This window comes from Pterocles gutturalis, unplaced genomic scaffold (assembly GCF_000699245.1).
Source record: "Pterocles gutturalis isolate BGI_N339 unplaced genomic scaffold, ASM69924v1 scaffold47837, whole genome shotgun sequence".
NCBI classification, from domain to species: Eukaryota; Metazoa; Chordata; class Aves; order Pterocliformes; family Pteroclidae; genus Pterocles; species Pterocles gutturalis.
The window spans coordinates 868-24452 of NW_010117261.1; the positions used below are offsets into that span (position 1 = coordinate 868).

Consider the following 23585-nt stretch of genomic DNA (forward strand, 5'->3'; position numbering starts at 1 on the left):
CAGCTTAAATATAAAAGCAGAGGAAAGCTTGTTTTTTCTCTTGTACGTTGCCAAACATTAACAAGAAAAGTAGAGTGAGACAGTTGGTGCTCTGAAGACCTTATGGTTAAGAAGCTAGGGGTCCAGCTGAGGAACTTGAGGTGGAATAATTTGGAATGTAACCAACAATTAAATTACCTGGGAAGCAAGACCTGGCTTTAATGGGAATGAAAAATCACCTTTTTGCAAACTGTTCTGCAGGTCATTCATTCTGTAAAATTCTTTCTTTATGCAGTCCTAGGCTGAAGCTCAGCACTCAAAGGTAAAATTCTAATGATTTTTATCAGCTAGATTTCCAACTCACAGGAGACATGCTAGGGGAAAAGCTTTGGTGGGAGGCTGAAGAAATGCTGGTGGGTTTGTGTCTCCCTGTTTCACTTCCCGGTACTGAAGAGAGCCCTTTAAATGAGCAAGATCCTCATCTCAGGCAGCAATGACTGTGTACAGCTCTTGTTGCAAGTCCTCAGGACCTGGGGACACTTATCAGTTTGTACAGTCAGATTCCCATTTCACCAGGAGTTGTGCGCACCTTTTCCTCTGTGTGTAGCCCTGCTATGACCTGTCTTTATTTCCATGTGTCTGTGTATCTGTGTAGATGACCTGAGTGCATTTTGGATGGTGAAAAGAAGTGATCAGGAGATAGGAGATGCATGTTGGTCATTCTCTAGGGTTGTGAAGAAATTGAGATTCTAATCAAACCTGTGACTTCTCTTGGGGAAAGCAGTACAGACACAGCAGTATATTCTGTGCCCAGTACATTCTCTGCACTGGTGGTGCAGAGGATCTTACTGCTCCGTTCCCTGTGTGCAGGTGAAGAAGATGGGTGGCTTAGGGCTGCTGGCTATGGATGTGCCAGAGGAGTACAAGGGAGCAGGCCTCGACTACCTGGCCTATTCCATTGCTGTGGAGGAGATCAGCAGGGGCTGTGCGTCCACAGGCGTCATTGTCAGCGTCAATAATGTAAGTGTCTCAGGGTGTGTGTGAGGGACAGGCGTGGAACCGAGGCTGGCATTGGGAGGATATTGGAGAGGGGTGCGTGCGAGAAGTGGGATCTCTTCTGTGGTGGGTGCTGGTGTGTTGGAGTGCACTTGGATGTTAGGGAGCTACTGGATTGCTTGTACCTTCAAGAGGCACTAACTCAGCTCTTAATTCTTAAAGTCTTTGTATTTAGGGCCAATACTCAAGTTTGGCACTGAAGAACAGAAGCACAAGTGGATTGCTCCCTTCACCAGTGGGGATAAAATTGGCTGTTTTGCTCTTAGTGAACCAGGTGATGTGACATTTATTGTTCCTGTTGCAAAGAACAGAGGTTAGCTTCTTTCCTTAGGCAGGTTTAGGATGGACTTTATGTCTGTCAAATTGTAACAGTTTGCAGAAAGGTGGTTTTTAGCAATTCTGTGTAAATGAAGTTTCAGTGTCCAGGGTATTAACTGCCATCCCCATGGTCTATACTGAAAATTGTCATCCCCTCTGTGAGCAGAGCTCTGGAGAGGGACACATCTTAGACATATGGGCCTTTCCCCCTCCTGTTTGGGTCCTCTGGGAGGGACAGTGCTGACACTACTGCAGTTAGGAGAGGTGCTGTGAGCTGACAGTGGGGCTGCAGGCTGGGGCGGGGGATGACATGGATTTGTGCCCCAGGCTGCCACTGCTTGCCTGAGTTTTGTTTGCTGGTGCCTTGCCCAGGAAACGGCAGTGACGCGGGTGCAGCATCCACTGTGGCGCGCCTGGATGGTGACGAGTGGGTTCTGAATGGCACCAAGGCCTGGATCACCAACGCCTGGGACGCCTCGGCCGCCGTGGTGTTTGCTACTACAGATAAATCCCTGAAACACAAGGTGCGTTCAGGGGGTCAGTCAGGAAGAAGGTGCAGGAGTAAAGTAGTTACAGAGGGGAAGCAGTTTGAAAGCGTTCTGGGGACTCTCTATTCAGAGCTCTGCAGGCATTGAGCAGAGGGGGACTGATGGGCGCTGGCTTTGTTCTGTCTTGTCTCACCCCTCCCTTCTCCTGGTTACCTAGCAAATGTTCCATGAAAAATGTTGACAGCCAGGTAAGTGGGAAGTTGGCACCATTCCTAAGAGTTTGTGTCTTGCTGCAGGGCATTAGCGCATTCCTGGTTCCCATGCCAACTGCTGGGCTGTCACTGGGGAAGAAAGAAGACAAGCTGGGAATCCGAGCCTCTTCCACTGCCAACCTGATATTTGAGGACTGTCGGATACCCAAGGCCAACCTCCTGGGGCAGCCGGGAATGGGCTTCAAAATCGCCATGGTAAGAGATGGATGGGGGTGCAGCTGTGGTTGTATAAAGCTGTAGTTCCCAAGCTTACCATTTTCAAAACCGTTTTCAGCCTTATGCTCACGTTGCTGAGAATCACTAGCATAAGCTGTTCTGTGTAACATTAAGCAGTTGACCCCTCTCGCCAGCATGGGAGAAATCATTCACAGAGCTTGATGAATTGTTAATTTACCATGGATCCTTGACAGTGCTTTTTTCTAGACTCAGCACAGTGGTTCTCAGATGAAAGAATGCCGATGCTGCTGAGGTGCTGTGTCAGTAGGGGTGGTGTATTTTAGTTTTTTTCCTTTCCCAGCCCTCTATTCCTCAGTTTGTACCTGCAGATAAAGGGAAGACATGGCATTTTCCCGAAATACTTTGGCAGAGGAAAGCTGTCCTGGAGGCACAGGACAACCTCTGGATAATGTCTAAAGGTGGATGAAATCTGAGTTACGCCACGTGTGTGATTTCTGAGGAGGAGCCAGGCAGCACGGAACAGCGCGTTCCCTGCAGTGACACACTCCCCTTTGGAAGTGTTCGTTGCTCTCTCTGTAGGAGCAAAACACCATTTGTTGGCCTGACTGAAAAAAGGCTGAGCTCCAGCCCTTTCCATTATGTCTGCAACTAAAAGAACGCATCAGTCACCAACCGCTTTTTTAAGATACATCCCAGGATTGAGAAGATGGAGCCTTTTCTCACTGTACTGTAAATTCTTCCTGTGCATAGTGAGGCAGGGAAGCAGTTAAAAGCCTAATGGGAGAGTGCTTGAGGTAAGTCAGGTTATTGATGCAATTCACTAGCCGTTTTGAAAAATGCTTGCTTCAGTGTGTGTAGTAATGTTGAGGGCAAAGAGGAAAACTGACCAGATTTCTTTTTTTTTTTCAGTTAAAGTAAAATCAGCTGCACAGTGAGCCAGACGTCCAGCTGAAGGGTTCTTTCAGCCCGTCAGAGCAGCTGTTCCTCATTGTGCTGTTTACCTTATTTTGCACCCCCTCTTACTTTTCCCCAGCTAATAAGAAGCATTACCTCTCCTTTCGGCTTCCCTTGTACCCCTGGCCTCTCTCTGCAGTACCGAGTACATTTTAAATTGCTCTGTTCCTGCATAACCAGGAATGCTCTGAACCAAGGAGGTCTGACCAGAGGATACTAAGGCTACAGCAGCTTCCCAGCAAGAGCAGAAATGCAAGTGCACTAGTTTTGATCAAGTATGACTTGACTTTTAAGACATATATTTTGTATTTTTCGCAGCAAACGCTGGATGCAGGACGGATTGGTATTGCCTCACAGGCTCTTGGAATAGCACAGGCAGCTCTGGACTGTGCTGTGGATTATGCTGAAAAGAGAATGGCCTTTGGGTCGCCCATCACAAAGCTACAGGCAGTACAGGTACGAGCTACGCAGACAGGGCTGTTCCAAACATTGCTGGTGGAAAGTTCACGTGGACTCTAGGGCGTGGGTTCAGGCACACAGTGCACTTTGCACTGTCTGGGATAAACAAGGCAATAATTTCTGTTTTCAAACACCGTTAAAACTGGTCAAATGGAGGCACTCCTTTTCCAGCAATGTTGGCCTCAGCGGTGGGAGACTTCTGCTGTATGTCCTTGTGGGGGCAGAGGCCACCACCTGGAACAAAGGCTGTGTTTGTCGTTGCAGTTTAAGCTAGCCGACATGGCGCTGGCGTTAGAGGGTGCGCGCTTGCTGACCTGGAGAGCCGCCATGCTGAAAGACAATGGGAAGCCCTTCACAAAGGTATTTCCAACCTTGCATTTGTCTGGCAGTGACAGTGCTGGGCACAGGCTCAAGACAAGGGAACCGCGCAATGTACAGCGTCGCTGTGTTCAGCGCCTGCCCAGCCAGCGCTGTTGGTGCTTAACCCACAGCAGATGGTGGGCTCTGTTGTCTCAAGGTTGGGTTTTAGCCAAGGGGAGAGGGGTGGCCACTGTCAGCGGGCACCAACGATCAGGCCTGTCTCTCTGCACAGCTGGTCTGTGAGCCTTCAAGCTCATTGTGCAGGTGAGGTGTTGTTTTTTTTTTTTTTGTGATAGCTGCACCCTCAGTGATGTTTTCCTTCCCCAAAGGAAGCGGCGATGGCCAAGCTGGCTGCATCAGAAGCTGCAACAGCCATTGCTCATCAGGTAACTGCTTCAGTTGACATCTCTGATACACAGCATGCTGAAAGGGAGCTTGGGTGTCACACAGCAGGTGATTGGGGAGGGTGGGATGGAATGGACTAGATTTTTTTTTTTTTTTTAGTCAAGCCCATATGGCTGAAGCTGGTTAGCACAGCCATGTTGGTGGATTTTGGGGTGAGGGGTGCGTGTGGGGATTTATGCTGGCCTGTGGCAGCTGTATTATTTCTTGGGCTTGCTGCTGTGCAGGGCAAGGTCAAAGTTTTGAGCGAGATCAGCGATGCGGGAGGGCGCATGGATGCACCAGTCAGGACTAGTAGTATGTTTGCAACTTAGTGACCAGATGGAGCAGAGCCTCTGCTGTCTGCATTTATTTTCCCCTGCCCTTAATAAAAGTGTCTCAGCTGAACATGGCTCACTAACAAGTGCCTCTGAAGTGATTGATTCTTTGTCTGGGACATCAGCATTGCTCTTGCACAGCTCCAATCGTGTTTGTTCCATTTGGGCTGCAGTCATCCCCTGTGTCCCGTCCCCCCCACCCTCCATGGCCTTAGTGCCTTTTAAGGTGGCTGTGGTCTGGGGAAAACAAATTCTTTGATCCTGCTTCCTTTCTAACCTGCTGCCTTTGTTTCAGGCCATCCAGATCCTGGGTGGGATGGGCTATGTGACAGAGATGCCAGCAGAACGCCATTACCGTGACGCTCGTATCACCGAGATCTATGAGGGGACCAGTGAGATCCAGAGACTGGTGATAGCAGGTCAACTGCTGAAGGCCTACCGCAGCTGACACCGCCCCAAAGTGCCTCCTTGGCCTTCTTGAACCAGGCTAATGATGGAAGTTCTCCTCACCATTGAGTAACTGACCCTCTTGTCAAAAATGTGCCGATTCTTCTTTGGACAAAGTACAGTGCAGGGAAGGCCGGATCCAGGTTTGTAAGTGAGGGCTGTAAGTGCAGGAGGGAGGAGGCAGCCCGTCCTTGGAGGGGAGCATAGGTCTTTTCCTAAACCGGAGCATTGGTTTGGTTTGCTACTGGCAAAATGACTTTTTGCTGTTCCTTTAAGTCAGCAGCTCTCCCTGCATGCTTTCCAGCCACCTCCTGTAAGGATTTGTCTCCATTACCAGTGCCAAAGTGTGACCCCTGTGCCCTGCTCCAGGCTGTGGGTTACACTGCCTCTTGTGATCAGACTAACTCATTTCAGGTGTGGGATGAAGCTGTGAGAGCTCCTCATTGGGTACAGGCTGTGCTGAGGTAACCCGTGCAGCAGGGCACTTTTCCCTCCTTACAGCAGGAGAGTAGCCAAGGGGGAGGACACGGGTGTTACCTACGCACAGAGGGCTCTTGGCACAGGCTGTGGTTGGTGTCTGTGTAGATGTAAAAACAAAGTTCAGGAAAAATCCCTTGATCTTGCCCAGCAGAGCCAGCAGCCTCCAGCAGCCTGCTCACTCAGCCACTTACAGATGGAGGTGTAAAAGGAAAGGACAGAAAAGCTGCAATGCCTGAGATGGATTTAAAAAAAAAAAAAACAACCCACAGACCACCAAAAAACCCCTGCTCCCAAAGCTACTTTTACAGCAGTTGTTTTTTTTTTAATCAACAACTACCCAACAGGAAAGAAAGTGCAAGAAGTAGCAGTAACAGCCTTTAATCTCTGTGTGTTTTGGGCAACAACGAGGAAATGAACAGATGACACAGAAAACCTTACCAGGAAGCTTTAGCAGTAGCACATATCCTCAATCTGTTATCTTTGGCAAGAAACTTAGAAGATTCAACAGCCAAAAGAAAAACTGTAAACTCAGGAAAAGATGGAGAGGATTAAGACTGCAGTCTGTATGGTCCACCCCCTTGTCCAAATGATGAGTCCACTAGAGGTAAATGGTTATTTTCCTGTGGTGCCATTTATTTAATTTGTGTGGAGAGAAAAACAGCAGGATTCTGTTACACATAAGAGAGAAGACAAATAAAACCTGATTTTTAAAGGATCACCACTTCCCACTTTTTTTTTTAAATGCAGCTGTGAATTGATTTAGAATGTTGTCTTCCAGTCACAAGACACAGGAGCATAAACTAGCAGGACCTGCATGCACCAGTTGGACCCGCTTTGAGGTGCAGCGGCTCTTTGCTAGTGCAGCTGTCCCAGCAGGATAAATAATGCCTTTGCAGGGCGCTACAGGACAACAGCATGTCGGGGCAAGGTTTTGAAGGCTTGAATTTCTCCTTGCTGCTCTCACAACCCGAAGGATGAACAGACCCAGAGCCAGGCCCTGCATTCAGCAGGTTTTACTGGAAAACCGTTCTAATGACAGTGACTGTGTTGTAAATTATGGAGGGCTTTGAGGAGTGACAGACACTGTTCTAGCTTGATTTCAGCCACTTTGATGTTCTGTAGGCTCATAGCTGTGATTGTCGGTGAAAGTTACACTTCTTGCTCTCTGCAGCCACTTGGATAGAACAGGAGCTGTAGGGGTGCTGGCTGCAAGAAGTGAGGACTTTGGGAATGCAGTTACTGTTCAGTGCTCCCCTTCACTGACCTCCTGTACTCCCGTCCAGCCAAATCCTTGGTGACCCAGAGCCATCAGCCACACTGAGGCCGTGCCTGCTGCATTGTTCCCCCCCCCTTCATCCAGCTGCTTCACTTGTAGACCTTCTGCAGAGAATACAGAGACAGCAGCCAGTCACTGACCATTCTTGGGGAACCCTGCTGCTGCGCCTGTCACCACAGCTTGCTTTTGGGAACGCCTGGATCACACCCACGTGCCTCATTAACAAGCTTCTTGCTATCTCTGACATCAGTACAGCAGCTGACCTGGCTAACAACTGCATGCTCGATGCCAGCTTGCTGAGAGCTGCATCTCTGCCATAGTCTATCAAATTACACTGCACATCATCAAGTTACTAAAAGGGTGGAGCTGGTTTAAAAAAAAAAAAAAAAAACACTGGTCTAGGTACAGCATGCTAGTCAGGTTCCTGAGCCGAGGAATATCGTATCTTTTTTGTAATTACCGAAGGCTCTGAAATGAAAGCTTTACACTCCCCTCCCTGCTGCCACCGGTCCAGAGAGGGCTCAGTAACCTGTCCCACTGCACTGTTCAGAGCAGGGCTTTGGGGTGAACAGCATGGTTATGCACAACGCCTGCAACAGAGCTCCAAGAGCAAAGAGATGGCTTTTCTCAGAGCAAGATACTTAGAGCTGACTCCTTGCTGCTGCTGGCTCAGAGAATTTTGGCTGTAATGCATGTGTGTCTGCTCCTTGGGGCTGTTACAGACGAGAACTGCTGAAAGTGCAGAACACAAACAAGTTCTGCAGCATTAAACAGCGAGCTCTCGTCCAGAGCCACCCCCAGACAGCACTAACCTGGACAGGCTTTCCTTTGAGAACAGGGTCTGGTTACAGCTGAAGCCAGAAGTTTTTATCAATTTACAAACTCAGCCAAAATTGCAGAGTCGGGGCACTGAGATGGGAAAAACCAGGTCATACATAAATTAGAAAGAGGTGGGGAAGGAGATCAGCCACAGCTACAGCATCCAAGGACATTATGGTTTTTGCCCCCCAGTGCTCTAAGCGTACATGAAACTGGTTACGAGGCAGACTGCTGGGTGTGAAGCACGGGAGCCCTAACTAGAATCTGTTCTTAGGAAACACAGTTACAGTAATGAGGACTTACTTCCACACTCTGCCTTAGATTGGTATTTTATATCAAATATGTATTTGGTATATAAAGCTCACAGTCTCTTATGTGAATTCCCAACACTCTAAAGGAAGAGACGAGCTGTTCTGGACTGTCACACACACACAGGTGAGAAATACTGAACTTCCTGGGGTGCACAGACATGAGCCACATCCTTCCTGACCTGTCCGCCACCAAGACTGAGGAGCTGCCTGAAGCCTCTGCCTCCCTTGAGCACAGCAGGACAGGGCTCACCTCTCAATTTCATACAACATCAAAAAAAAACCCCCAAGGTGTGTCATCTCAGCCTTCCAACTTTTAAGCAATATATAAAATGTTGCACAGGACTCAGCTGACAGTGCTGTAGTATTGCTTGCACATCCGAACAGCCTCCTCTACTAGTCTTTTCTGACAGTATATCTATAAGAAAAATAGGACAAATTATTTTGTTTTTAAATTAGATTTTGTTTTGCCTGACTTCACAGCCCTCATTATACACACAGACCTGGCAAAAGCCACACATTCAGGTTATGCTGGGGATCTTGGAAAGCATGACAAATACCAAATCTGAAAAACATCTTGAAGTGAAAAAGCAAAGACCTAGAAGAATAACAAGAAGAAGAAATGGAATAGAGGTAAGAAACTTGACAGTGTTGTAACTTGAATGAAAAATGCAGTATACTACTGTTTAGCTAAAAATTAATTTCAAATTCCACTTGCTCACTAGTTGTGTAAAAAGAAAAATATTTGTGAGCCTTCCCTCCGCTTCCCCTCCAAGGAGGTCAGTGCCAGGCTGCGGAAGCCGCCCAGCCATCAGTATACATCTCCAAAGTGCTTTCAATGGCTTCTTCCCTTCTCTGACAGAACATACCGTGCTTCCACACTCACGACAGGAAACGTTCATCTCACCAAAAGGCTTCTGAATGTCACACGAGTGCAACACAGAACGCCCAGCTCTCATGTCTCATACACTTTACCCATACGGACTGGCCAGACAACCCCAGCTCATTTCTGAACTCATACTGTTTGCAAGACTGTGTGCCCTTAGGGAAATTTCAAAATACAACCCCAAATTTCTAAGCTGACTATTCCCTAGGACGCAGCAGCAAACTGACCCCAGAACCATTAACAGGTTTGTACATTACAGTTCTGCGCTGTGTCCTTTGCCATAAGCACTCTCTAGTCTATCCCCTTTTTGGCAGTATCCTTTTACCTTCCTACAAGAAGGCTTATATTAGTCAAACAACTACTAAAATATTTTTTTCTGACAACTTTTCAGAAGAAAGGCCTTAGTGATCTCACTGCAGGACTTTGCGTCAAGCAGTTTATTAAGGAGTTCAACAGAATGTTAAACCAAGAAGGCAAGAACAACCGTTCAGACCCCACAGGGACAGGGAACCCTAGGGCCTCGCTGGCCTCTGGAAATCCAGAGGCGCAAAGCAGCTTGCAGTTTCATCCTCAAGCTGAGAAGATGCGTAGTCAGCCGGAGTGAAGAAATAAGGACAAAAGGTGCATCTGTGCAGAGGGCCCAGCTGCTGAGTAGCGAGGTAGGAATCTGTTTCTAATCCCCCTGGATGCCGAGGTTGCTCTGGACAGGAGAGCTGTTGGACCAAGCTCCACAGCTTTGACTTACTCAAAAAACCCAGGAGAATGTTTTTCCCTCTGCAAATGTAATAGCTTTGTATTTAGAATGGTTATGCTCAAGTTAACCTCTGCACAAAGCACCAAAATCCTTTTCCTGCCCGTGGCGGCTGCTGTCCCACGCTGAAGGGGCAGCAAAGACCGTTCAGTCCGGTTCTGCTCACCTGGCAGGGGCAGGTGTCCACCGGGCAGCGGGGCAGTCAGCTCGGCGCAGCGGGCACTACCTGTGGGTTCAGAAACAGAGTGCTGCGGTTACAGCTCAGTCCCGTACCTCACTTCTAGTCAGACGGTCACAAAGAGGGCAGTACAGCTCAAAAAGGAAGGCCAAGATTTTTCTGTAAACCTAAATTAATTCTCATTAAGCATTTGTCAATTAGCACTTTTCTAGAACTTTTTCCAGAATGCTTTTTAAGTGTAGAAAAACATTGATAGGCATGCTTTCCTGGCAGGGACTAAAAAATGCCACTGCAAAACAGAGAAAGACTTTATTTTAATTCCAAAGGCAGGAGGGGAACTCTCAAGCAGCTGAAAGCACCTGAGATGTGCATTGCTGTCAGGTGGGTGGAGGGCTGGGAGGACAAAGCAGCAAAGTGGATCTAAAGATGTTATTCCACTGCTTGGAACCTCAGGGGAGGGGGGGAAGGTTTTTCTCTCTTTGAATACCCTCATCAATATTTTATTCACCTTAAGTTTGAGGTGTGTAACTGAAAACTGATACAGCTGAAAACAAGTCTGGGACCTAACACCCACTATGACCAGTAAACGTGGATTTTTAATTAAAAACTTCATTAATAAGTGACAGTTACCTGATGATGAGCATTGCAGGCGTAGGCTAGAGGAAATGTTTTCAACTAAGATATGAACTGAGGGGGAAAAAAATTAATAAAGGCACATTCCCCCTGCCACAGAGGCCCACCCAAACTTGCTAAATCTTACAAGTCCCCCCTCTGCCCCTCCCAAAGGGCTGTGCTGCCTCTTGCTTCAGCTGTTGCGCCCGTCTTAGAGCTCTGTTACAGCCAGCTCAGAGGCCACCAGCCCCTCTGCCTGTGAGCTTGCCAGACTTGCCTGACAAGAGAGGAAGATGTTAATTAATGACGGTACACACACGTGGCTGGGCAAAATTTTCTACCATGCTAAATATGTTCTTCTCGAAACATCTGACAGAGCAGGAGGGATCAGACACTTCACTGAAGTTTCCTTACCTGTTGTAACGAAACCGTACCCCAAAGTAATGTTACCGTTCAGGCTCATTCTTCCACCTTCCCCTTTTCCTTCTGGTCAGCTAACAGTTATCAGCATCTATCAAACTAACAAGACCTACAAGCTCTCAGAAGAGTTCCCCAAACCCAATTTGTCACAGTATTTTAACGGAAAAATGTTCTAGTTACCTCAGGGAAGCCTTTCAGTCAATAAAATAACAGAACTGGAACTGCTGGTTTAAAAAAAAAAAATCATAAAACCCATATTTTAACAGGCTACAGGTACAAAGCAGTCAACACACAAACTTCAACCAGTCACAACAGTAAAGGACAGTTTTCTGTTTCTTTTTTCCTTTTTTTTTTTTTTCTTTGAGGGGCAGGGGCATGGAAAAAATACAGCACACTAATGAAACAAAATGCAAAAAATACAAAAAAATAGAAAATAGAAAAAATGTATTTACAAGTGATACATTACTATGATCAGAAAGCACAAAGACAATTGCTGCTATAATACATGCACTGGGTCAAGAAGGAACTACTAAAAACCTGCAAGGGAGATGTTCGTAAAAAAAGACCAAAAAAAAAAAAAAAAGACAAAAAATAGACACTCCCTCCCCCCTCAAACGAACAGGGCTGGGTTTGAACTTTTTTCTTCCCTAGTTTGCTACATTGATCGAAATTGAATATCCCCTACCGTCCATGAGTACAATCGGTACAAGCACTACACTTGTTCTCAAACTGCAGGTTCAGCTGTAGGGGGGGGGAACAGCAGCTCATTGTAGATCCATATACAAGAAAGCCATAGTAAACTGCTCTACATGCTAAAAATTACAGCAAGCCCCTCTCTGCTACACAGCATGATCTTAGCAGGTTTTCCTTTTTATTTATTCATATATATATCTATATGTGTGTATATATATATGTATAAAAATCGTGCCCTTTTTCACTGCAACATGACATCTGGGTGGAAATGTAACTTGTTACAACAAATTTTTATATGTATACTGCAAGAAGTCACTCAATGTCTGTGGATTTAATAAGTAACCTCACACCACAGGAAATATTTAATAAATCAAAAAAACCAACATGGTGACAGAAGACCTTCTGTCTCAGTTCTTTCAAAACCCAAGTCCAGCAGGAAACTGGTCCCAATGCACACGAGGGGTTCTCTGAAGAAGCTTCAGTTTGCTTAACCGTTTTTTTTTTTTTAGTGTTCAAGTTTTTGAACGACTTCACGCCGTTTTCAGTTTCAAGTCTGTCTCTTCCTCTCTCACAAAGGTAATAGTCTGGTGCTAATCCATCTGAGCGAGGAAAAGAGGAAAGTGGCTGCAGTTGCACAAAGGGTCCCCAATTCCACATCTGCAGGGAGATACGGAGCCACGTGGAGCTCCAGGATCTTCGCTTTTTTTTTCTTTTCCTCCTAATACAAAGTCCTTCCGTACAAGTCCCATAATTGGTACCTTCCCAAGTACCAGCCAGTCCAGCTTTCGGAGACGACAAAGCCACAAGTTAAAGTGAAAAGGACCAAGGCAGAAGTTCAGGTCACTTTCTGTCTGTTCCATCATACTTCCAGGAAACGGGAGCTGCTGGACTTGGAGTGGAAAGGCTCAGACCACATGCGACGTAGATCGCCCTAGGCAGGAAAAGAGCAGAAGGACCATGCCCTCAGAAACTTCAAAGTCCACTTAGAATTCAGACTCTAAAATTCACATATAATTGCAAGTATGTCTTAAAAGCAAATCTGTTCTTCACCTGTTTTGCGAATTATAATAAAGACAGTAAAAAATAAATCTTTTCCCTGTCAGGTCAGAATGTCTTATTTTGGTGTCAGATCTACCCAAAATAGGTTTCTGATGGGAAGGAAATATTTATGCAGGTGGAAAATCCTGTCCTTTCTTACACTCTGCTCTGGAGAGTGCTAGATGTGTGTTTCAACAACAGCCCTGCAACAGGAAAGGTTGCATTTTAAAATTTCAGTTCAGAACAGGTGACTGGAAAGAGGTAAACAAGGATCTGCCTCTCCAGTTTCTCTGCAACCTTTGTGCACGTCTTCTTTCATGACCAGCTGAGTGAAGACAAATTTAAGTATTTAATTAAAACAGCTTTTAATACTTCAGAATTTGGTTAGTGTATAATGACGGGTACTTTATGTACATAAATTATCTTCTATTTCAGGAACTCATCTCTCAGCTACTCAGTCCTCCAAAATGAAGATTCACCCCAGCAGCAGCGGTACCTTAGTTCTGGGCCAGGGCTGTGAAGGAGGAGTAAGCACACGCCTCATCCCCGCGAGTGCTGGTGGCCTGTGCAAGAACACCGAACCCGCCTCCAGCTGACCCCAAGAGCCTCCTGCTGCAAATACATAATCCCATCTTACCTTTAAATAGGCCATGGTGAGGAGCGGCAACAAAGTAAACGGTACCAAATAGAGTAGGGCAGGCTGGGCTGCCCGGTGAATGCGGGAAGCTACTGTTGCAGTTAATAGACCTGTGAAAGAAAAAAGGGACAATAAGTATCTCTAGGGTACCTAGGAATGTTCTAATCGCTTCGTCCACACGTGGCTCCCTTCCCCACCATTTTGAGAGAGGCTGTGGAAAAATTACTTATCTGTAGATTTAAAACAAAAAAAAAAGTGAAAAATTATTCTATTTTAATATTAGGCTGTGTTGAGCCAATTACTCCAGTTTTGACTCTCAAAGGCTAAGGTAAGAATAACTCAAACAAAACACAACAAAAGGCAAAGGGTACCTCTTGAGCCTGTCAGTCTGAGGCCCCCAGCCTGAGAAACGGACTGTACACACCAGGAGTGATTCTCCTGGATACTTGCCCAAAGGAAACGTAGGGAGAAAACGGGGAGGGGGGGGAGTGTTGGGATGGGAGGAGGAAGGCTATTGGTAGGAAATGATCTTTCCTTTTCATCCTCAGAAGGACTGCAGGGGGTCAGGATATGCACATACGTGTCCCGACTTTAGGGAAAAATCTATTTTATATGTTAGGGAGGAGAGGGATGGCTACATCAAATCACGACCAGCATGCTGTTGTGACTACTTACGATTTTCTGTATGTGCTAAAATGTCACAGGATCATAAGCATTAACAGCAGAATACAAAAATGCAGGAATTATCTAGATGAATTTCCTAGATGTACTCTTGCACAGCATAATCCATCTCGAAACTTGCCTATTCTTCCCTTAACTCGGGTATGAGCTACAACACCTTCTATGCTAGTAAAGCAAAGTATAAAAAGTTGATAACAAAAATACACTGATAATCTCTGTCATCCTCTAAATAAAATACAACCAAAAAAATCTTAAAAAGAAGACTGTAAAAGGGTTTTTCTCCCTAGACCATGCCAATGAAACCCAAAGAGAGGAGGATTAAAAAAAGAACATAACCAAGTGTTCTCTGAAAGCCTCTTTACACTTGCTTTCATCATCTTTTAAACCTACTACCATAATCCCACTTCTGCTCACTAAGCAGCTATCCATATTAAACTGATTACTCACCTACAAAATATCCAATAAGTGTGCAGTGAAAATAAGAGACCTTCTGCATCCGTCCAGAGATGTTCCCTGGCCCCGGGGCACCACAGGAATCACTGTTGGCTTGCTTTTTGTAGTTGTCGTAACGCAGGACAAAGCAGAGCAGAAGACCTGGCATCACAATATCTCCGATCCCCAGCATAGAGAAGTGGCTGCCTGTGGAACTGGAGAGCAACTGAAATTGAGTTCAGGCCCAGGACAGAAGCTGACAAGCTCTAGATTCCTCCACTTTGGTTTCGAGCTTCATTTTGCACATCCCTTCTTTCTGCCAGCAAGCTGTTATGTACTAGAAGCTCAGTGCTGGCTACTGAACGTTTTTTTCTCTGTTCACTACCACCTCAGCTCAGTTTTACACGTTCCCATTTTGACAGCAATGACATGTTGCTCCAGACCAGTTTGTTTCTACCAGTAGCGTTTAATCTGCTTTTGCTCTTAACTCACACAACAAAACAGATCCATCAACTCAGTATTTCAGTCTCCTCTCTTCTAAGCACTGATGGGAGGTACCAGCTGACAATTTTATCAAACTGTTTGATTAACATACAGATGCTGCACCTCCGTTCCCGCATACATAGATCATATCTAATAAAAGGCAGCAACTCAATTTATGGACTTCTCAGATCTTGGCCTCATTCAGACAAAACACATAAAAAACTACAGTCTCACCAGACTCCCAGAGAAAAGCAAATTGCTAAGTAGATGAAGAACTGAAATTGCCCATTCTCTGAAAACCGAGGTCTTTTTCATGAAAATGAAACCAAATTAAGTTATAACAAAATTCACAAAGTGACCAATTTTGTTTTTATCACTGCAGACAACCAACTCCTAATCTCTGTAATTTCAACATCCCAACATCTAAAGAAACAAGAATAGAGGAAACACGCCAACAAAACCTACTGCGTAACTGCTGACACCTTGCAGCTTCCTGCCCAGTCAGGCCTGCGCTATCTGCTTCAAACCCTGAGACACCACGGAACCCCTGCAGCAGGAGAGATGGGGAATAGCCTCCCTCCAACACAGCGCTTGCCCGGCAGGCCATCCTTGCTTAGATCACTTTCTAACTCCCTCCCCAGTCACTTGTTGTTATGCAGTAATCGAGATTATTCTGATGTTATCATCAACCTCAGGTCTTCTGCTTTTAAGCATTAGGTCATAAATCCTACAACAGCAGCCATTAAACTGTAGAACTCGCAGGTATGTTGAAAAGCGTATCCTGTCCTGAACAAGGCACCTTTTCCCCTCATCAGGATCATTTCTGCATTTATGAGCCAGCAAAGGCCAAGTGTCCAGTCCTCACCACGCATTACGGACCTTTCCACCATGAAGAGGGAGTGACTGAACAGGGAACTAAGCTGGTATTTTCAATGGAATTAGTGCTACTAAAAAGCACAGGGAGAAAATTTTTTCTTCTATAATACAGTAAAAGAACTGCTGCTTTTACCTTGGAAATACAAGTTTACCAGGCAGCGACAGACGGGGAACATCTCTGCCCACGTTTGGTCCCAGGTGAAGTTTCCGGGATAAAACATCCAGGGGATTATCAGCTGGTTGCGTGGCCACTTTCACCATAACATTGCTGTTGAAGATGTAGGCAGAAAAAAAGACCTGCGGAGCAAGGAAATGATCAGAAACTAGAAATTGCCATGATATAGCAACTCAATGTGTATTGTTGCTTTGCTTATCCAAGAAAAGGATATTGTCCAAATTTTCCATATACATACATTGTATATATGATGATAAAAGGCAAAACATGTTTCAAAAATTCAGATAAAGTTTTTTACACTATTAATCCTCAAGAATATGATGATAAAAGGCAAAATATGTTTCAAAAATTCAGATGAAGTTTTTTACACTATTAATCCTCAAGAATGACTGGAATATACTTTCTGATATCAAGACAATTGATCAATAATAATATCAAGATATTGATCAATATATTGATATTGATACTGATCAATATCTTGAGAACCTTTGGCAAAGGATCTGTCCAGACTACAAGCAGGTAGTCCAGGACTACAAAGGCAGGTAACAGGATACTGAAAACATGAAAAAGCTTGACAGCAGAGAAGAAGCGAGTGTGGTGTTCACTCATAAATGGAATGATGCAACACTCGTTTCAAACAGGCTCTTACGCTACAGCTCAGCACACTGGGGAACGACTGGCTGCCAGAGCTGTCGGCAGGCGCTTCCCTGGATCAGTGCTTGGTGTTACGCAAAGGTAAAACAAAATCCTTTCAGTACTACAAATACATTCTGGCAGGTTTCTTGTAAAAGGGTGGCAAGATTTTATGCCGACCTTACTGGCTATAAATCGGTTCACATTCCTGTTTTGCAGATTTTGCTGCTAATCAGAAATTGGCATGTGCGTACTGTGCGAGCGTGGATGAAGCTTTGTGTCTACTTGGAAACGCTTGTTCTGATTTTTAGCCAGGCTTTCAGAATTTGAGGTCCAATTTATTTTTTTTAAATAATACACCAAAGTTGAAATATTCTAATCATGTTTCTGCTTTTGTCAACTAATTAGCAAGGAAATAATTCTGTCTCCTGCTGCAGACTTTAACGTCTCAGAATGGAGCAATGAAGCTGATCTTCTGGCTTTGCCAGGTTTCATTAACTTCATACTAGTACAGTTCATGTAAAAACGGCCCAAGGCCAATCCAAAGGATAAAAACAGTTTTAGCAAAACCAAACAAAACACTTACCCAAAAGACATCATAAATTAGTAACCCAGAGAGTAGCAAGCAGGAAACCTTCAGGCTCGGCAGCCGAACAAAGGCTATCATTGCAACACACAGGCCCATAGCCAGAGCTACAAAATGCAAGCACATAATTAGTTAATTAAAAATAGCAAAACAAACACACAATCAAAAAAACAACCCCACGCCAATACCTCCCCCACAAAACACCACCCCAAAGAAGCCTCTGGTCGCAGCTGTGCAGCTGCATGCACTAGATGACTGTCTACTATTTCCAGATAGTGAAATTCTTCTTACCAGAGTTAAGAAAAATCAAAATACATTCAATAGCCAACTGCGGGCACGCTCCCATGGAAGCGGAAATCCCTCTGCAGGGACCATCACCCATTCCACTCAACCTCCACAACCCTCCACAAAGAAATGTTTCCATGTCTTGTGTCCTCGAGACTCTTATCTCCCCTGTAAAACCCTGCCTACCCAGCTGAAAACAGAAGCCACGGAACAACTTTGTACCCCAAACATAAACCTCTATTTACACTATTAGGAGGTTTTCTAGTAAAAGCGTAAGATAAATAAAATCCTTGACTCTTAATTCAGAAATAGCATGGTTACATGACATGTTAGAACATGATATGACAAAAACCCACCCAAACCAATCTTCTGCTTGGGCGAGATTGCGTAAGACTGCCCGAACACTAACTATGAAATATTATCGGTTAGATATTCAGGGATTTCCCAAGAATAAAGATCTATGTGAAAGCCTGCCTACCAACAGGGAAAGAAATATGGACAAGTCTTTCCCCAGCCCCTCTCCCAAGGGTGAGTTTTCAGCCAGATCAACAAGCTCAACGACATGCCGCAGCTCAGATGGTGGTGCTGTTCCAAGGGGAATCTTGTCAGGGTAAGAACTAAGATGTTACACGGAATAAAAAAATCCCAGTCTTCACGATTGTGTGATTTCCTCCTTCTTTAAACCCAGCCCTAGCTACCAAAGATGCTCAACTGACAATCGAATACATTTCAACTGGTTACAAGCAAATCCCTGAAGAGATACTTAAAAACTACAAAAAGCCCCCAACCTTAAAAAGTACATCAACTTGCATGTATGATCTCAGTATATTTACAAGGAATAACAGAGCCCTGTTGGGACCAGATTACACTTAAGTATCCAGACATTTGTAAACAACACGTATTTATCTAACATGACAGAGAATTTGTAAAAAGCTATAATCCTATTTTGACCAACTGAAACTGCTGGGAAAATGGATTCATTACGTAGATGTCCACTAGCGCAACAACTTGGCCAAAATTTACATGTTAACCTTCTCACACTACAATTATGCAACTGTGAAACTACCTTACGCTTGCATTTCACCTGAAAGGTGTGGAGTTCTTCCATCAAGACACTAAGGAAACATTTCCATCCAGATTCAAGGGAGAAAAGTGCCACCAAACACCTGTCAGTGTGGCTGCCTGCAGGGCCCGGGGGCTGTGTCCCAGCAATGACTTTGGCAAACCCACCTCGCCGTTAGAGAGCTGACAAGCTCAGCGCAGTACTAAGAGTCACGGATGCCAGATTTAACAAAGTAATGGGATTACTGAGATAAAAATGTGCCCTAAATCATGGTGCATAACTGTAACTAGCTATAAATTGTGAGCAAATTATTGAGGTTTAAAGAATTTGACACAGCAAAGCAGCAAGAAAAAGCACTGCATTCAGAAATTCAATACAGCCTTCCGTTAGAGACTGCCTCTGGCAGAGGAGCCAATGCAAGGAACAGCCTGTCTTAAATCAGAGAGGTTTCTCTAAAGCCAGTGTTAATAATAGCTCAAGCGAGCCTATATTTAGGAGAGGATTTCCAGGTTATAATTAAGTAGAAGTGGAAATATTTTAGCCAGCACGGAGTGTTATCTATTGTTCACACACTATTTTTCCATCACTGAAGTGAACAGAGACACACACGGGAGATACTTCCATCAAGCTAAGCAAACAGCAGGTAGAAAAGGAGATGGAAAAAAGCTCATTCGATCACAGTGAAATACACATGCTAATAATCATGCAGTTTTGCAACTGCTTTAAGAAACATTGGTAAATTTAAAAAAACAGGAGGGAGCAAGAATGCCCGAGAGCAAGTAGGAGTAATTCGGGCCAAAGTGCAGTGAAACCACCAGCAGGCTGCTCTAAACGGAGGCCAGCGCCCTTTTCCAATTAAAAAGTCCAGAAATTGGATGAGAAACAAAGCCCTCCGTACCCATGCTCAGGGATGGTGTTCACAAACTACATAAGGCAGATCTCCACTGAAATACACTCCAAATCAGAGGCGGGGGTGTAAGATAGCCACACAAACAGTAGCTCTGGGCTGGAAGTGCTGGGCAATGGGTTAACGAAGCTGAGTAAGAACTAACTGAAGGAGTTAACATTCAACTAACAGACAAATTAACTTGCAATCACACTCCTTATGGAATAAGGATATTCTGAGGATTAAGAATATTCTTGCAGATGTGATTAGTCTCCCCAGACACAGCCTAGTTTTCAGCTTCACTGCACGACTGCCCAGAACAGACAAAACCCCCAAGATGCTGGTGGTGCAGTGTCTGGTTTGGCAAGGCTTAAAACTTCCCCCGCAGGCCACAGGTTGACCTCTGAAAGAAGCAGGTACTGAAATCTAATTATGTTCCTACAAAACGCTCAAAGTGTATTTTAAAGAGTGGGAATAAGAACACATGTCATGAAGCAGCCTCTGCCCGACTGCCTCAGCAGCATGCTCTGCAGCAGTTCCCACGGTGTCGGTGACCATGCAGCTCACTGTAGCTACAGACAGACACGGCACACATCTGTAGCTGTGTCCACTATTTAGGAAAACTTTTAACCAGGCTCTACCAGGGGAAAGTGACCATCCTTGATGATTCTTGTTATCAACCTGCTCTGAGAAATAAGCATTTCGAGACCTATAAACATACATCATCCCACGCTAGAACAACCTCGGGAGACAGTATCTGCTCGTTCTGCCCTGTAAAATGTCCCTGACTTTAGAAACAGTTCGACCAACTACTGTGCAGGCGGGGGAATCGAACTATTTGAGCAGGGAAGACTGTTCTGGCAGGAGCTTCCATACCGCGATTTTGTAAGGACTGGAAATAAGTATTTCCCCTCCTTTTTACTCAGCTCTAAAGTAGAAATTCTCATGAAGAGAGAATCAGCTGCACAGCAACAAACCATGCACACAAAGATTGAGGCATCCTGTTAAGAACAAACGCCTGTCCCCCTTCTCCCTCCCGCCGCCGGCCCAGGCGCTGTGCTCTCCACATCTGGTTCATTTTCTGCTGACAGCGAAACAGAAGATCATCCCGGCGGGAGCAGGGAGGAGGAGTCAGATCCCAGCACACCCAGCCGCTGGCAGGCACTGGCTTACAGACAAGCAAGTGCTCCACTTGCATATATTACCGAGCAGTACTTACTGCCCACATTTCCCTCCAAACAGGATTAATGGGGATCTCGAGTATTCGGTTACAGAGAAGCAAAGGGTAAAGGCAGAGGTGGTGCGATCCCACCTGCAGCAGTACAGCGTGAGGAATAGAACTGTAGAGTCTGTGTCCCTGAGGAAGGCCAGTAAATGCTGTCCCCTGTTCAATGTCACTGACAAATGTTGATTTAATTGGATTTGAACAAAAGGAGGCTTACCTATAGAGTACAAGCTCTCTTAATATAAAATACAGAAAATACTCCAAAGCTAGACAGGATCAACATGATTCATCATAACCAACCATCATAACCACCAAGAGAAATAAAACTCAGAAACCACTCTGCACCAGTAGTTCAGTACTCTGCAGATGAATTACCTCAAAGCCCCCAATTCAGACTGAAGTGCTCACAAAAATAGCTATTTTTAAGTAAATGCTTCTGTCGCTACCTCAGTGTAGATAAGTCTTTTCAGATTTTGCCAAAATCCACACTTGACACTCCGTTCAGCTTTGTAGCTACTGCAGATCAAAAATCACCCCTGATTTCACGGGGGGCTGCTCTGCTTAACACCAAACAAACATCACCTGCATTTTATCACTTAGTATCTGGGTACTTTAAAAGCTATTCTCTAATGTACAACAAGCGGAACTTTTAAATGCAGCAAAAGCACAAATGAAACATAACACCTACATACAAAAGAAATAATCAAGTTGCCATGAGAGGTTTCAGTGCTAAGGACTTGCTGACATCTCATTGAGGAGGAGCTGGAAAGCTGATGGGATGTACATTTTCCATTGCAACAACCAATTCCAAGGGCAGGTAATGTTGTCCCAGCTATTTTTCCTCAAGCAATCACAACCTCAGGGTGCCATTTCACGAGATGCCCTAAGGCAGCTGCCTGACACCACTGAGAAGCGGCGGTCCTGCTCCTGGATACCCCTTCACCCCTTTGCTATCATATCCACCCCATCCTCTCAGATCCCATCATGCTGCCACTTACCTTTTGCCAAATTTAGCACATACCTGACTGCACAATGATCCAATTCATCTCACTGCAGCAGCAGAAAAATAGCCTGGCAAAAAACCAGTACGCTGCCATTCTAGTGAGCTGAATCAGTTTACCATGTGATTAAATAAGTGCCAGAGTTAGCACAAGAGATTTGTAAGGCAGGAGGGGAGGAGGAAAGCTTCTTTTTGGAACAGTAAGCTGTGAATTCAGTTCAACTAGCATGGGGGGAAAAAAAAAAAAAAAAAATCACATCTTCAAGCCAGCTGGATGCCTGCCAGCTTCACCCATCTCACCATCCTAACTGGCAAGCATCAAAGAGATCAAAGACAACCAGCTACTGTGAACTGTCTCACACAAATTATTTGATCATCTGAACCAAAAAACAAGATGCGCAGCAAAAATGAACCACATTGTTAAGATCAAGTTATGATTCATAAACAACCACTGTCTCCACACATCTGTAACTAAAACTGGCGACTCACCCTACGCCACACAGGTGCAGAACACCTTTGATGAGTGTTCTGGCACTTCCTTGGAAGCTTTTACAAACCAGAAAAACAGGCGTCCCAAACATTACCCTGGCATGTTCCTGACAGCAGTTGTTTTCAGGGAGTCTACCACACGATATTACACCTCGGCAAGCCATCATCATTAGCAAATCTCACCAATCATCACCAGGTGACTGGATGTGTCAGAACAGGCACAAACCAGTAGTAAAAGCCCTCAGCTCACGTACTCACCATCCATTAGGAGCCAGTGGCCAGTTAGGACCCAGATAAGGACAAGCATCACAGACAGAGAAAATGAGAGCAACTCAGCAGCAGTGAAACGCCCGCAGCAGCCAAAGGAAATCCTAGGAACAACATATAAACATTAGCTCAGAGACTTTATGTTTCCATTTAAAGAACAGAAAATGGACGCTGTTGGAACAAGGCTCAACTGCTGATGAAAGATGCCAAGAACAACTGAAGGGAGGTTCCTTTGCCACAAATAGGCACCCAAACAGCAACAGAAAAAAAGCTTTCCTCACATCCAAATAATGTGTGTAAAGCCTGAACTACAGAGATGGAAATAACCCTGTAAATCCTGGCACCTCTCTTGAAATTGTTACCACGAATGCTATTTCCTAGTACCATCTAAGATAGTGCTTTTTGCAACATGAACCCCAGTCACAAGGGAAAAAATAAAACTAGTTTCAAAACATGACATTAACAACTGCAATTTTCACTAGTGTAACTACAGTGTCTGACAGAGCCAGCATTAAAATCCAGACTCCAATGGTAACAAACACTAAAATCCAATACCAAATCCCAGACTCCGAAATCTCAGCCAAAATAAGCCAAACTTGTTAAAAACCACTGTTGGGAATCCAGCCCCTTGCAATGGTACTGCACTTCCCAGCCTGGCAAATGCTGTGTGATGCGCAGAAATTGTGCTTCCTCGTTTCAAAGGGGAAACATGGTGTTGGCACAAAAAATATACACAAACATCAGCCCTGAAGCCCTGAGGTTAATGCTTGTAACCAAAGACTCCAATAAAGAATTCTTATTAAAATAAATTAATACAACATACAAGAAGACGAGCAGAAGATTTCTCAAGTCCTTACTTGTTTTGAGGTGAACAAGGCCGTGTTAAGTACTGGCACATCGGGAGCAGAAGGAAAGCGAAAGCTATTGTTGCGAGGACTAGAAAAAGAAGAAAAGGTAATATTAGTACATTGACATCTGATTTCTACAGTCCACAAACAAGCTTCTCCAATTTGAAAAAGCTCTTGCAACAATGTCCTCCTATCATATGCTGCAGTATTATTAAAGCAAGAGCAGCTAAAGGCTCCAAGGTTCTACTGTTAGTATGCTTTCAAACTTCAGCCAAAACAAAAGCTCTCAAAGGAATGCGACACCCCATACACAAACCTTAAAAAAAAAA

General features: G+C 44.8%; 2 protein-coding genes across 2 annotated transcripts; one reads left to right on the plus strand and one right to left on the minus strand.

Annotated features, from left to right (window-relative positions):
* Positions 1–849: 849 nt before the first annotated feature.
* Positions 850–5241, plus strand: ACADS (acyl-CoA dehydrogenase, C-2 to C-3 short chain; the record flags this gene model as incomplete). Its single annotated transcript, XM_010075734.1, has 8 exons — positions 850–999; positions 1198–1309; positions 1726–1877; positions 2138–2308; positions 3563–3700; positions 3968–4063; positions 4393–4449; positions 5078–5241. Coding segments are annotated over 8 exons (1029 nt in total), but the record flags the coding sequence as incomplete, so codon positions are not given.
* Positions 5242–11983: 6742 nt separating this feature from the next.
* Positions 11984–23344, minus strand: SPPL3 (signal peptide peptidase like 3; the record flags this gene model as incomplete). The annotated part of the gene is made up of 7 exons (XM_010075735.1): positions 11984–12583; positions 13328–13437; positions 14456–14655; positions 15933–16096; positions 17194–17300; positions 22400–22512; positions 23266–23344. Coding segments are annotated over 7 exons (845 nt in total), but the record flags the coding sequence as incomplete, so codon positions are not given.
* Between the last annotated feature and the right edge of the window lie 241 nt (positions 23345–23585).